At 40.9% G+C, this 14,864-nt stretch overlaps 1 protein-coding gene across 1 annotated transcript; it reads left to right on the top strand.

Annotated features, from left to right (window-relative positions):
- Positions 1-1,671: 1,671 nt before the first annotated feature.
- Positions 1,672-13,413, top strand: galnt6 (UDP-N-acetyl-alpha-D-galactosamine:polypeptide N-acetylgalactosaminyltransferase 6 (GalNAc-T6)). Its single transcript, XM_063015121.1, has 10 exons — positions 1,672-2,153; positions 6,827-6,999; positions 7,969-8,118; positions 9,014-9,248; positions 10,957-11,074; positions 11,170-11,370; positions 11,606-11,737; positions 11,821-11,922; positions 12,013-12,171; positions 12,722-13,413. Exons 1-10 carry the CDS (start codon positions 1,672-1,674, stop codon positions 12,833-12,835), a joined length of 1,866 nt encoding a protein of 621 aa, XP_062871191.1. The 3' UTR covers positions 12,836-13,413.
- Positions 13,414-14,864: the final 1,451 nt, after the last annotated feature.

Below are 14,864 nucleotides of genomic sequence, written 5' to 3'. Positions count from 1 at the left end.
AACACTGAGCATTCGCAACATTCACAACACTCGCAACTTTCACAACACTCGGCGCACTCAGAACACTCGCAAAGGATTCTTATTTTTTCATTGCAGACAGGATGAACCTGAGATATTTCATGTTTTGTCTAGTCAACTTCATTTCATTTATTAATAAACATCCATTCCTGCATTTCAGGCCTGTAACACGTTCCTAAAAAAGTTGGGATAGTAAGGCATTTACCACTTTGTAAAAGACATTTTGGCACCGAGGATACCAGGCAGTTTAATGTTTCAGCTTTTATTTTGTCCCATTCTTCCTGCAAAAATGTCTTAACATGTGCAACAATACGGGGTCGTTGTGGTAGCATTTCTCGTTTCAAAATTCTCCACACGTTCTCTATTAGGGACAGGTCAGGACTGCAGGCAGGCCAGTCCAGTACCCGTACCCTCTTTCTCCACAGCCATGTCTTTGTAATGTGTGCCGCATGTGGTTTTGCATCGTCTTATTGAAAAATGCATGGTCGTCCCTGGAAAAGATGACGTGCTAAAGGCAGCACATGTTGCTGATCTCAATGTACTTTTCTGCATTAATGGTGCATCACAGAAGTGTAAATGACCTTTGCCAAGGGCACTGACACAGCCCCATACCATGACAGACCCTGGCTTTTGGACTTGTTGCTAATAACAGTCTGGATGGTTCATTTCGTCTTTGGTCCGGAGCACATGGCATCAATTTTTTTTCAAAAAAGACCTGGAATGCCTCCATTAGAAAGACCAGGAATGGAGGTTTATTAACAAATGAAATTAAGTTGCAAATAAAAGACAAAGTAAATGTAAGGAACACTGCAATTTTATTTTATTTGCATTTTTTATACTGTCCCAACTTTTCCTGATTTGAGGTTGTAATTCTCTATGGTAATCAAGGTTTTTGGAAGAAACCCAGCCGTAAAAGATTGCCTTGCACTTCTGAAGTTTTTGTCTCTAGACTATAGAACCGAGTTACAGTCTAAGTTCCAATAGTATCTAACTCAAGACACCTAACCATTGTGGTTAGACAAAAGAACCACTTTCTTCCAACATGCCTTCTAAAATATCCAGGGTGGATTAAAAGCTGCCTAATTGTATATTTGAATTAGGGTGGCTAAAACAGCCTAGCCATTAGGAGGTGCACTTGTAAGTGTGCTCTCAGTGTTGGTTCTAACTAAGCCCAGATAAAAATATCAGGAACATCATCAGGAGTAAATACTGTGCCAAGACTGGTATGTGGACAAGGCCCACCGTGGTGACTCCTAAATATTAGAGCTGCCAAAAAACAAGAACATGCTTTAGTTACATTTGTTTATAAGGAAGTGTTAAAATGATCGATGGGGAAGCACATGAACTTGATCTGTGATGCCTTGCTTAGAAACAATAGGGCAATGGACAGTTGCCATCGAGAGCCTGGTACAACTGTCGAGTGTGTGTGCGTATGCAAAGTGTATGCTAATGCCTGTTGTTCATAGTGGAAACCTCCGCTGAGGCAACAAGTACTTTTAGCTTTACAGGGCCTTATTTGTTAATCAATTGGACAAATTTGGTTCTTTCATCGAATGCCTAGAATTCGAAACTTCCTCATTTAAACCATGTGATGTGTACAGAGCAGACCTGTGAACTGGTTCACTCTTCATGTTTTGTTTTCCAGCTTTCAGGATGCGCGTGCTGCCGAGGCGTCGCATTTCTCCTCTGAAGTTGGCCATCCTGGGTGGCGTGCTCTTCATGCTAGTCTTGTTGGTGCTCCAGAGGGATGTAGGCAATGGGGTTCAGGAGCCCTGGCTTCAGGATCTCAGCAACAGGAAGGAACAGATGATGGAAATGGTCCGTGGGGCTGTCAAACACTTCTCTTTCCAGATCGGCGCGCCGGAGCCACCTCCGGTGGACCAGCAGCAGCCCGTCGAGGATCAGAATTGCCCGTCTGGCTTTTACACCCAGGCTCAGCTCAAACCCTGGATTGAGAGACCAGAGGAAGACCCAGGGAGCCCAGGTGCTGAGGGTAAAGCATTCCAGAAGGATAATCTTTCCCCAGAAGAAGTGAAAGAGAAGGAGGAGGGCATGAACAGGCACTGCTTTAACCAGTTTGCAAGTGACCGGATATCTCTGTCCCGGAGCCTTGGAGAGGACACGCGACCTCCCGAGTAAGTTTTGTCTAATTTTTATCTCTGGGCAAAGAAAAGATGTTGGAATAACCTTGGGTCTTGTTTAAGTGCAAGCTGCCGTTCGTGTTCTAGTAGGCAGTTGGTACGTAAATGTTCCTTCTCAGAGGTGAACAGTATTGTGTTGACTCAGGCTAAACCTGATGTTTTATAAGAGCTGTCCAAACATTCACCATTGATAATGGTGTGTACTCTTCTAAAGAGCCAGTTCAGACTCAAGGACTTGCTAATCAGGCTTTCACCCAGAGGCATTGGTTGTCAAAAATAGGAATTTCTATGTTTTCTAAACAAAGGTTGAGCAGTAAGACAAGTTTTTGGTTTAAATGCATAACCGCCCTTTTTCAATCTCTTAAGTTAACTTTTAAGTTTTGAAATTAAACGTCTTACTCATGTTTTTTTTTTAGATTTTTCCATTAACAAACTGCATTTGAATGTCAATCTTTTAAAGTGAAGATCATCACTGACAGAGCAGGACTGTTTACTCAGTTGATTTATGAGATAAGAACACTGTGTGGGCAGAAGTATGTGGACACCCCTCCTAATTGATTCAGGTTTTGTAGCTACACCCTTTGCTAAGAGGTGTATGTAAATTATACTATTATACTAATGGTTTCAACTTTCTGGCAACAGATCAAGAAGGTTCATAATTGATCCAGCGTGGAACATTTTTTGGCATTTAGTGGACACTTATCTAAAGCGACTTACATTGCTGTGACAGTATACAATCTAAGCAATTGTGGGTTAAGGGCCTTGCTCAAGTGGCAACCTGGCAGTGGTGGGGCTTGAACTGATCTGATTACTAGTCCAGTACCTTAACCGCTTAGCTCGTTGCCCCTGCTATAATAATGCCTTGGGAATGTTTTGGTCAGGTGTCCACATACTGTCATCCATACTGTCAGGTACATAGTCAATAATGTTTCTGTAACAGCATCCATTGTAACAGCATCAAATGCAGAGATTTACTTCCATTTAGGTTGAAGAGCATTAGTGAGGTTGGATACTAACGTTGAATGGCCTGCATTTCTTTCCAAAAGTGATGCATAGGTTTGAGGTCAGGACAAGGGTGTAGGAGATAACTGGACATAGATGGCAGGGACAAAATTCACCCCAACAAAAACAGCAAGTAAATGAAAAGAATGGCTGGAAATAAATGGTCACAAAACAATTCATTTAAAAGTCATGTGATCTTTTAACTTGTGTGGGAGACATCAGTTAATTAAAATATTAAAAGGAACACATCCTCACCACTCCCCTTGGTTGTCATAACCTGATCCAGACCTGTTAAGTTCTTTCAAGCCATTTTTATTGACCTTGCTTGGCACACAGGAGCAATGCCATGTTAACCTGAAACATGAAATGGCTTTTTGAAGCTTATAATTGTCAAGCAGGATTCATCAGGTTGCAGCGATTGTGTGCTTTACACATCTTCAGCCGATGCTTGGCATTGTGCGTGGTTATCTTAGGCTTGGGTGCAGCTGTTTGGCCATGGAAACTCAAGCACTGAAGGACCTGATGAACTGTTCATTTGCGTACATTGCAACCAGTGGCAGAAACTTAGTAGTAAGTGCTACAACCGTAGACACTTTTCATACTGTCTGCTTTCACACCTTGACCATAGTCTGTAAGAGGGTGTTGTCTTCAGCTTTGTGGTGAAGCTTTTTACTTTGCATAATGTCTCTACTTGCAGTTCTGTGAAAAGCTCTAGCAAGGCACAAATTTGTACGTGTTGAGAAGATGCCATGTCTGACAGTGCCACATTGCCAGTCACTTCCAGTGTCTTATAGAGATTGCATAAATAATCATATGCACTGATTAATTAGAAGTGTGTCTGCAAGCTGCCCAAAACGGCTGACAAATCTTAAAGCTTTCATTGTTCTCCAGAACAGTAGGAGGTACTTGGCTGTTCATTGGTGGGGGTTGATGCTTGTTAAACACTACTGTAGTAATGGTTGAAATTATGTTTAAAAATTGATTTTAATTTCACAAAAGACTACACCAATACCAAGAAACAAATCTCTACAACTTTCCAACAGTTTTTTTTTTTTTTTTTTTTTTTTTTTTTTTTTTTAAATGAAAGTGTGGTTCCAAACTCTGTTACTCTATTAGCGTATATTTCTCTATACACTAAATTGACATAAGTGGACACCCTTTCAAATTATGCAGGCATTACAGCCACATCTATTGCTGACAGGTTGTCCAAAATACATTTTATGCCCCCAACCTTATGCCAATAGTTTACAAGTTTGGTTTGTTGGATCTCCAGAAGCCTGCACAGAACCCTGGCTCTTTGGGATGAATTGGAACATCAATTTTTGGCCCAGCATGTGCTCTACCTTACAAAGATTTTGACCCTCAGTCAGAATAACATGAAAGCAGTTCTCAAATTTCTTACTAATATAACAGTGAATATGCAAATTTAAGATGGACCCTAGTAAAATATAAAACACTGCTCCTGCCGTGAATACCACAACAATGTGTGAACACAGTGTTAAACAAACAAACAAACAAAAGATTTTGACTGAATGGTCAGAAATACTCATTTACCCTCTAAAAGAGAAGTGGAGGCTGTTAAGTGGTCTTTCCAAAAGTGGGGATTCAATATTATCGACCATGCTTTTGGAATAGGATGTCCAACAAGCTCACATATTTTGATACACAGCCTGAGATCGTCAGTTAACCGGCAGAGTTGGGGCGGCACGGTGGCCAAGTGGGTAGCACTGTCGCCTCACAACAAGAAGGTCCTGGGTTCGATCCCCAGGTGGGGCAGTTCGGGTCCATTCTGTGTGGAGTTTGCATGTTCTCCCCGTGTCTGCGTGGGTTTCCTCCGGGTGCTCTGGTTTCCTCCCACAGTCCAAAGACATACAAGTGAGGTGAATTGGAGATACAAAATTGTCCATGACTGTAAGGTGTGATATAACCTTGTGAACTGATGAACCTTGTGTAATGAGTGACTACTGTTCCTGTCATGAATGGAACCAAAGTGTAAAAAAAACTACGTTAAAATCCTAATAAATAAATAAAGAAACAAACAAAAACCGTTAGAGTTGAATATCTACTCAAAGCCTGTGATCACTTCAGAGAGTCTGGGCGCTACTGATTCAAAAAGTGACGTTTCCAAGCAAGTTTGTCTTCATTCTTTTGGTGATTGAATTTGTGGAGGGATCATTTTCCCATTGGTTTCTTATGTTTGCTTTTTAAAAAGCAAACTGACCTGTTCTGAAAATTGTGTAACATGTGAGAGGAAGAATACCACGCCTGTTTTGGTATCAGCATGTATTCATGTGTGGCAGATTTAGGTCAGTATGTGAGGTTTTAAAGCTGCTGCTGTATGTTTCCAACAGAACTATACTATATAAAATCAAATGACTTCAAATTTTCGAATCAATCTGATTTTAGCAACTCATGCTAAAAAAAAAAAACCAATGCTAATAATAGTTTTATAATAAAAATAACAGATTATTATGATTAATATCTATGACTGATGCATCTGCCACATTATTTAAAATGCAAACCATTTCCTCCGTTTGAAAGGCGGGGCTGTCTGGGGTGATTGTAACTCAATGTAGGCTTATAACTAAAACTTTTACTTAATGGTAATTGAAAGGTTTTTATGGTATTTGAATCTAAGAGATTTGTTCTTTGTTCTAGTGTTTTTTTTAAGCATAACAATACACAAAAGCATTTAAACACTGCTGACTGTGCTGTCTGGCTTACTGCCAGAATGAATTATTTCTTTCTTTTTCTCTCCCAATCTAATTCATGTTCAATTCCTGGATTGTAACTTTCTCCATCACCACAGACTCCTGCCCTGACCACAGGCAGTGAGCCACAGACTATCACACGGTCCTTTTGATGTGTATTCCCAGGTCGCTTCTTTTCACCTGCCAGAGTCTCATAGAGAGCAGCATTGTTCACCTAGAGTCACGCACTGCCATCCATGAATCATCCATCCCTAGTGCAGGCACCTTAGTTAGCCAGCAGAGGCCGCAGTTGCAGCAGCAACACATTTGATCTTCATCCCTCTGTTATACATACTGTTCTTAAACCATTGGCATTAATATGGGATGCAAGTTCAAACCTCAGCTGCACCAGGTGTCCAACAAGCTATTTAGTGTAGTTCCACTACTGAATAGTTGTGACAGTAGTAGGGACTGGGGACAGTGGTAGCCTAGTGGGTAGAGCTTTGGGCTATCAACTGAAAGGTTGAGAGTTCGAATCCCAGCTCTGCCATGCAGCCACTGTTGGACCCCTGAGCAAAGCCCTTAACCCTCTCTGCTCCAGGGGCGCCGTACAATGGCTTACCCTGTGCTCTGACCCCAGCTTTAAAACAAGCTGGGATATGTGGTGAAAGAATTTCATTGTACTGTACGTCTGTATGTATAACATGAAGGCGTTCTTCTAGTAATTTGGTATATGACTGGGTACAGAGGTGTGCAGTTTGTAAGCTGTATAAGTGAAGGTAATGAAATAAAAATAAGGGAAAAAACATTATTTAACAACTTTGATCTAAATGCAGTGTATCGTTTCATGACAAACTGGTGTTATTGGCAGCTCGGTGAGAATTTGAGAACCATATGATGTCGGAAGTCTTATCGAAAGCTAATGTGTCACCGCACTCCTGATAGAAAACTCATTCTAACCCCTCACTGTTTCAGGTGTGTGGAGCGCAAGTTTCGCCGGTGTCCTCCTCTCCCCACCACCAGTGTGATCATCGTGTTCCACAACGAGGCCTGGTCCACACTGTTACGTACCGTTTACAGCGTTCTCCACGCGTCCCCCGCTGTCCTGCTAAAAGAAATTATATTGGTGGATGACGCAAGTATAGCTGGTGAGTGCAGCTTTATCATCGGTGCTGATAAGCTCATTGTGACGTGGAAGTTTTTCACTGTACAGTTTGTAATAGTAGTTCTGCTCTAACTGTAAATAAATCGACTGTACTAAATGATCATTTTTTACCGCATTAATTAGCTACTATTTTTTTGTTAGTTGTGCTTTCATTTTTTTTCTTTTATTTTTACTGTTTTTTCTAATTATTAAAATTTTCTTCTTATTTATTTATTTTTCTTCGTTTTTATTTATGTATGTATTATTTTTAAGTAAATTTTTTTAATGGCCAAGATGTGATGGTGTCATTTTTTTTCCTCTCAGATTCCAAGAAACCCTGCCCAAACACACCTACACACACACACACACCTACACACATGCACACACACACACAGGTAGTTATTTTTCAATGCTGATTGGACATTACCCAGGTCTTAAAACGTCCTTGCTTCCACACCTATTCACCAGCTATTCATGTCGGATCTGATTAATTATTTCTGTCGTAACCGTTTGTTTCTGACACGTTATCATGTTTGACTTGGCTGTAAATTAGACATTTATATACACTATATGGCTAAAAGTATGTGGACACCTCTTTCAATGATTATATTTGGTTGTTTCTGCCACATCCATTGCCAACAGATGTATGCTTTTAACATTGTGGGAACAGTTTTGGGGTCTATAAAGACATGGTTGGGTGGCACGGTGGCTTGTTGGGTAGCATTGTCACCTGACAGCTAGAAGGTCCTGGGTTTGATCCCCAGGTGAAGCGGTCCTTTTTGTGTGGAGTTCGCGTTCCCCCTGTGTCTGCGTGGGTTTTTTTAATTAAAAGTTAATATTGTTGGGCCCCCAAACAAGGTCCTTACTTCTCACTTGTCTGAATTAGGATAAAAGTCTTGGTGTTGTTGTTCTGCTGCTTGTGTTTTGTTCGTGTATTTTATTATAACATGTTCATGTCTGGGTTTTGTGGCAGGTCACCTGCACTCTCAGCTGGACGAGTACTGCAAGATGCTAAAGGTGGTTAAGGTGGTGCGTCAGTCGGAGAGGAAGGGGCTGATCACGGCACGGCTGCTGGGGGCCAGTCATGCCCAAGGCGAAGTCCTCACCTTTCTGGATGCTCACTGTATGTCATTATGATTACACTTGTTTTCTTTCTTTAGTCTCTGAGAAAATATGATGTGCAATATGAATTTGACTGAAATGCCCACCTACCCTCCTTAAATAAAAATAAGACTCAACCATCAAAGAGACATCTGGTTTCACCATCATAAATAAGCACAATCTAGTACCGTACCTCAGGTAGGATGACAATCCTTTGTGGGGCCTTCCCCCATCTTTCTCTCACCAAGCGAGCAGCCAACAGTACATCTGGGGACTTGAACCCTTGATCCTAGCAGTAGTGGGCTAGCGTAACTTACTGCTATGTCACCCTTATGCCCTCCTCAAAGTATCCCACCTCAAACCATTCAAAACATGTGCAACAACAGTCCTGATCTGCAGGGAATGGTTGGTACTACTTTGTATTTGCTTCTTATTAGCTTCATACAATTTCTGACCAAAAGTATATGAACATTCTTGTTCTTGAACATTCTTATATTTAGGGCAGTTGTAGCCTAACGGTTAGGGTACAGGACTAGTAATCAAAAGGACGTGGTTCAAGCCCCGTCACTGCCAGGATGTCACTGCCCTTGAGCAAAGCTCTAAACTTTAAATTGCTTAGACAGTATTCTGTCCCAATGCTTTACGTTGCTTTGGATAAAAGCGTCTGCTAAATGCCTAAAATGTAAACTCGTCAATACTATGCTATGCAAGATACTGTATTATGAGGAATTTGGCATCAAAGTAACCGGTGAGCCAGCCAGAAAATCCAGTACGCACGAGTTGCTCTTAAGTTAAAAGGCGTGTTGATGTTGCATAACAAAGGCAGCAGAACAGGACGTTGACGTCTGTATAACGTATCACATTCTTCTTCAAAGCATCACAATGACACACGAATTTTTTTTTTCATTTCATTGTAGGTGAGTGTTTTCACGGCTGGCTTGAGCCGCTCCTAGCTCGCATAGTCAAAGAACCGACTGCCGTCGTGAGTCCTGACATCACCACCATCGATTTAAACAACTTCCAGTTTAACAAGCCAGTGGCGACTGCACGCGCCCACAACCGTGGCAACTTTGACTGGAGTCTGACCTTCGGCTGGGAGGGCATTCCTGACTATGAGCAGGCTAAGCGGAAGGATGAGACTTACCCTGTTAAGTGAGTCTCTCTCTTTTTTCCCCTCCCACACAGGCATTTTATGGGTGACACATGAGTGAAGATAAGATTTTTTACAGGGCCTGGCCTATTTCATGTAATAGGTTATTGTTCTGGGCTATAAATTTCTGGTGTGCAGTACAGTGGAACATTGAGAATCTTTGTATTTATAAACCAGCCATGTTTGACTGAGGAGGATTTTTAGATGAGTCTGGTCTGCATTTTTTTTTTTTTTTTTGCATAAACAGCCTCATCTCAATTGAATAGCTTCAGGTGGTGGAAGACCAACCTGACATTCTGATAGTCCACTGTTCCCTTAATGAGTGCTAGCTAACCTTGATGCTACCTTCACAATGCTTCACAGTTGGCACAAGGTTTTTGTATAATGGAAGGGTTGGGTTATCTGATTTCTGGCAAAAATTAGTATTTGTTGATTGTTTTCTTTACTGGTCAGGTTTGAGAAGAACATCATGTGGGTTTGTTTTTCAAAAGTGTGTATTCCACAGGGTATTCGAGCTCTGGACTCTCGGGTGTTAGCCATATTTAATAATGGCCAAAGATGAAAGAAAATCATGTGAAGTAACAGACAGGGTAACATTTGGGTGGCACAGCCCATTTTTTCCCCCATGTGCTAGTTTATCATAATCCCGGAGAACCGAGTCCTGCGGTGTTCTCGTCTGGTCAACACTCTACAGCCACGATCGGCAGTGTCCAAAGGGAGAGAAAGGCTAGATAGGTAGTTGCCTCATTGCCACCGCAACGACAACACCTACTTTCTGGTCAGGGTGGCACGGTGGCTCAGTGCACTGTCGCTTCACAGCAGGAAGGTCCTGGGTTTGATTCCTTGGTGGAGCGGTCCTGGTCCTTTCTGTGTGGAGTTTGCATGTTTTCCCCGTGTCTGTGGGTTTCCTCCCACAGCACAAAGACATGCAGGTGAGGTTAAGTGGGGATACAAAATTGTCCATGACTGTGTTTGACATTAAAGAACTGATGAATCTTGTGTAACGAGTAACTACACGTTCTGTTATGAATGTAATCAAAGTGACGTTAAAATCCTAATAAATAAATAACTTTCTGGTCAAGGTGTCCGCACATGAGCTTACACATCAAAGCTCTCTGGGACTAATTGAGGATTAAAAGCTGCGCCAGTATTCTGTCCCACAGGCAAACTCAAATTTGTGTTTAAAAAAAGAGGGCAGCTTGAGTGCTTAGTAACTTTAAACCCTTTCAGTCGGATTTTGGGAATTACTTGGATGTTCCAGCAGGACTGATCTACTCACCATTACACTGAATAAGAACTGTGCAGGACCAGTGCAGTATCTGGAACTTGGGGTAGATTTGTGATAAGGTTCTGGAGTCAGACGGGGACATTACAGTAATCTAGTCTTGCTGTAAGAAAAGCCTTTATCAGTTTTTAAACATAAAGAGCACATCCTTGAAATATTTGAGAGGTGACCGTGACCTAGGCTACAAAAACAACATAAGTGACAAAAAAATTACTTACAAAATAATTCTGGGTATTTAATGCTATTTCTGACCTTCAGTGCAAGGAAGTCAAGGTAAAACCAAAAGTATGTGGACACCCTCTAAATGTTTTGTATTCAAACACCAGACTTAAGTTCTTTGTTGCAAAGTTATTAGAAGTTATAGCTTTGAGATTTCGAGAAATAAACTTTTGGACCATTTTTACTTATTTCCTCCTGCCTTTTAGAACCCCAACGTTTGCTGGTGGCCTTTTCTCGATTTCCAAAGCCTACTTTGAGAAAATCGGCTCCTATGATGACAAAATGGAGATATGGGGAGGAGAGAACGTGGAGATGTCCTTCCGGGTTTGTTTTATTTCTAATAATTAACACACATTACTTTTAACCTGTCATGAATGCAGAAATTCCAGTAATGTTGCTAATCATTAATAACTGTTTAGGTGTGGCAGTGTGGTGGGCAGCTGGAGATCATCCCCTGCTCCGTGGTGGGTCACGTCTTCCGCACTAAAAGTCCTCACACTTTCCCCAAAGGAACCGAAGTGATCACACGTAACCAGGTCCGTCTGGCTGAGGTCTGGATGGATGACTATAAACTCATCTACTACCGGCGCAACCAGAATGCAGCCAAGATGGCCAAAGAGGTGAATGACTTTACATACTGGGGAAGGGGGGCATTTTTTTAGCCAATAGTTTGCTAGCTTAAGGGATTATTAGCTTGTCACTTTATGGGGAACCAGTTCAAAATGCATTTTAGGTGCAGTAGAACTTTAATCATCCAAAGAACCAGTTAGGCTTCTGTGTTGTAATGAGTCTGTACAATCACTGTCATCCACTTTGCTCATCTAATCCTCTGCACTTTTATTTCTGACCATGCAGAATAATTATGGAGACATCTCTGAGCGGCTGAAGCTTCGGGAAAGTTTACAGTGCAAGAACTTTTCCTGGTATTTGAACAATGTCTACCCTGAAGCCTTTGTTCCTGATCTTACCCCCGTTAAATATGGAGCAGTAAGTTCCCAGGTTTCATCCAAATGACAAACTTCTGACATTTTTTCTGTGTGCATTAACATTGTTCTTTGTATCATGTGTAGATCAAGAACCTGGGCTCTCAGAGTTGTTTAGATGTCGGGCCGGATAATAATGGAGGAAAGCCAGTCATGATGTATGTATGCCACAACATGGGTGGAAACCAGGTATGATGTGCAACTTTGCTGCTAGTAAACTGCCTTCCTAGTCATATGAATTCATGCTCTTACTGATTCATGTTATCGTGTCTTTTTTAGTATTTTGAGTATTCAACACACAATGAGCTGAGGCATAACATAGGCAAGCAGCTGTGTCTACATGCCAGCCTATATCCAGAGCAAGTACAGATAGAAGTGTGCAAGCTCAAGGGTCATGGCACTAGTGTGGCTCCTCAGCAGGAGTGGATCTTCACTGAGGTAGGTTTGTCTGAATTCACCAATATTGTAAAATTCAGTTAAGACCACTAGGTTTTCTCTGGCTTTGTTTGTAGTGTGAATTAAGAAAAGACAATATTGCACAAATATGGATTATATACTGTGGACACCTTACAATGAGCTTGTTTGGCAACATATTCTAAAACTATGAACATTAATATGAAACCCCCCCCCCCCACCACCACCACCTGGCGCCTAGCTTGCAAAAGGTGTTTAATGGGATTGAGGTTGACAGTAAATTACCTTCCACTTGTCAATCCGTGTCTTTATGGACCTGCACACAGAGGCACAGTCATAACAGAACAAGAAAGGGCCGATATGTGTGGCTGAAAAACTAGATAAGTGTGTCCACATACTTTTTGGCATATAGTTTATTTCCAAGCCACTGATATTGTGGTTTACCCATAGCAGCACCATTTAACCGTAGTAGACGTACTTACATGCATACATTAGTCAATTATTCATTTTTGAAATGATGCATTTGACCTCAGCTGGATCTACATTCAAAGCTTTTGGTGTACTTTTTTTCTAGGATCACTTGTTGAAGAATCCTTCCTTGGGTAGGTGCCTTCACTTACAGAACAATAAGATAGCGACGAGCCGGTGTAACCCAGCAGACATATACCAGCAGTGGACATTCAGCTGACCCCTCTCTTGGTTCACCTAAGCAGCATGGATGTCTATGCTCATGAGGAACCAGACGTGAAGGACAGCCGTAACTCGGTTAACAAATGTAATTACATCCGGGCGCTCACGTCTGGCTCAGGACTGTGAACTGACAGTATATGGGTCGTTTATATCCATGCGGTGGATCAACCAAAGGCTAAGGAATGTGTATTAAGACTCAGGAAGGACAAGTGAAGGAGCGTGGGACGGTATCACCCGGCGGCGGCAGGGTGCACATGTGCTCACCAAATGTGCTAATAGCCTTCAGACTGCTTTTAAAATACGTTTTGTTTTATTTTTGGTTTTAAAAGGTTTCTAATAATTATTTTATTTGTCGAGTTTGATTTTAAGGCGAATGAAACTGCCTGTATTCCTTGCCAATAACAGGTGATATTTATTGATTTGTCAAAATGATTCATTTGTACAGGTAATGGTCATGTTCTTCCACAAGCCAAGATAAATCTGTTTATTTTACTTCAGTAAAATGTGTTACTGGGTGTTTTATCAAGACATGAGAAGTTGAACTGATTAAGTTATTAAAGCCTGTCGTATTTACAAAACCACAAAGTGATCAAGTAAAATCATTTTTGTTCTTTTGTAATTAAAGATTTCTTAGAACAATTTGTCTATTTCCTCACTGTGTTGTCCCATTTTTTAACTAAAGGTGATTTTTTTTTTTTAATTATAATAAGGTTGATTTATGTAGTTGGTTATATACACTTTATGGACAAATGTAAAGAAAATAATATGCTTTAAACTTTGCAGCAATAGTTTAGGAAAGGACATTACCTGTTCCAGGAACCAAGGTCTATAAAGACATAAAGAAAGACTTGGTTTAAAGAAATCCATTGGCACTGACCTCAGAACTGGAACAATTGAGGCTTTCTTGACAAGTATTAGTGCCCAGCAATACAAATGCTATTTTGACTGAATGGGCACAAATGCCAACAGCCATACTTCAAAGATTTGTGAGAGATTTTCTCTGAGGAGTGGCTGTTATTATAGTGGCAAAGATCACATCGAGGTCACTCTGTTTGAATGCATTTTGTTTGTGAATTGGGATGTCTAAAGAACAATACAAAACCACACACTACTCAAGCTCTCCTTCAAATGTATACCATATTTACACGTATCATATTTGAGCACTCTTATGAAAAAGTGAGTTGACCATACGTTCTCGGTTTCGGACCTAAAAAATGCTTCCGGCGGGGATTTCTAAATCACCAAAAATGTCCAGGATTCGGCTTTTGCAGTCTGCGTGTGCTATTCTTTGTGTGTTTTTGCACGAATTTCACCTTTCTCTTCAGGGTCCTGCTTTTTTTGTACTTCTCTTAAAAATGCCTAAGTGCAAATAAAAATTCAGACGAATTACAGAAAAAAATGATGTTTTGTCTCCGTCGGGATCCTTAAGAAGCAGAATGCATGACCTGCAAAGCTGACACGTTGGTGTCGGTGTCAGATAAAAGTGCCAGTTCAGCAAAACACAAGACTGCATTAGTTAGTTGTCTTGTTACAAAGTTCTATAACATAGTCGCATGGTTATCGAGGCATCTGTCAAATATTTAAACCCTTACTTATACACATTGTCACGGTGCCACCAATTACATGAAATTACTTTGCCAATTCCCCCCATTTGGTCAAATGGTATGACCAAAATAAGGTCACCCTAGTTTATACAAGTGCTTTTCTGTTCCATCATGACACAGACCAGTCAAGTACATGAACCCCTACTTCAACTGTCTAATTAATAAATATAAATAATTTTTGAATTAAGTAGTTAAGAGTTTTGAGTTGTTCTGAGTTTGTTCAGATGAGTTTTCTGGGTACACTGGTTTCCTTTCATCCTCATAAATCATACCAGTAGGTGGTGCTGGGCGGTATGACGGTACATTCGGTATATCGTCTTTGATTCCTCATACGGTATTTTTTAAATACTGCCATACCGTAGCATAGTAAATTCTATCTAACAGCTGTAGCCTTCAAAAGACAGCAAATCATATTGTTTGTGG

The sequence above is a fragment of the Trichomycterus rosablanca genome, chromosome 19, assembly GCF_030014385.1.
Source record: "Trichomycterus rosablanca isolate fTriRos1 chromosome 19, fTriRos1.hap1, whole genome shotgun sequence".
Classification (NCBI taxonomy): domain Eukaryota; kingdom Metazoa; phylum Chordata; class Actinopteri; order Siluriformes; family Trichomycteridae; genus Trichomycterus; species Trichomycterus rosablanca.
This window is presented reverse-complemented; position numbering and strand designations above follow the sequence as displayed.

What these genes read in the sequence shown, in the direction of transcription:
- galnt6 (XM_063015121.1), top strand. Translation starts at nt 1,672, where the DNA reads ATGCGCGTGCTGCCGAGGCGTCGCATTTCTCCTCTGAAGTTGGCCATC. An exon ending in CACCTTTCTGGATGCTCACT is followed by an intron (nt 8,119 to 9,013) that starts GTATGTCATTAT and finishes ATTTCATTGTAG; the next exon opens with GTGAGTGTTTTCACGGCTGG. An exon ending in ACGTGGAGATGTCCTTCCGG is followed by an intron (nt 11,075 to 11,169) that starts GTTTGTTTTATT and finishes ATAACTGTTTAG; the next exon opens with GTGTGGCAGTGTGGTGGGCA.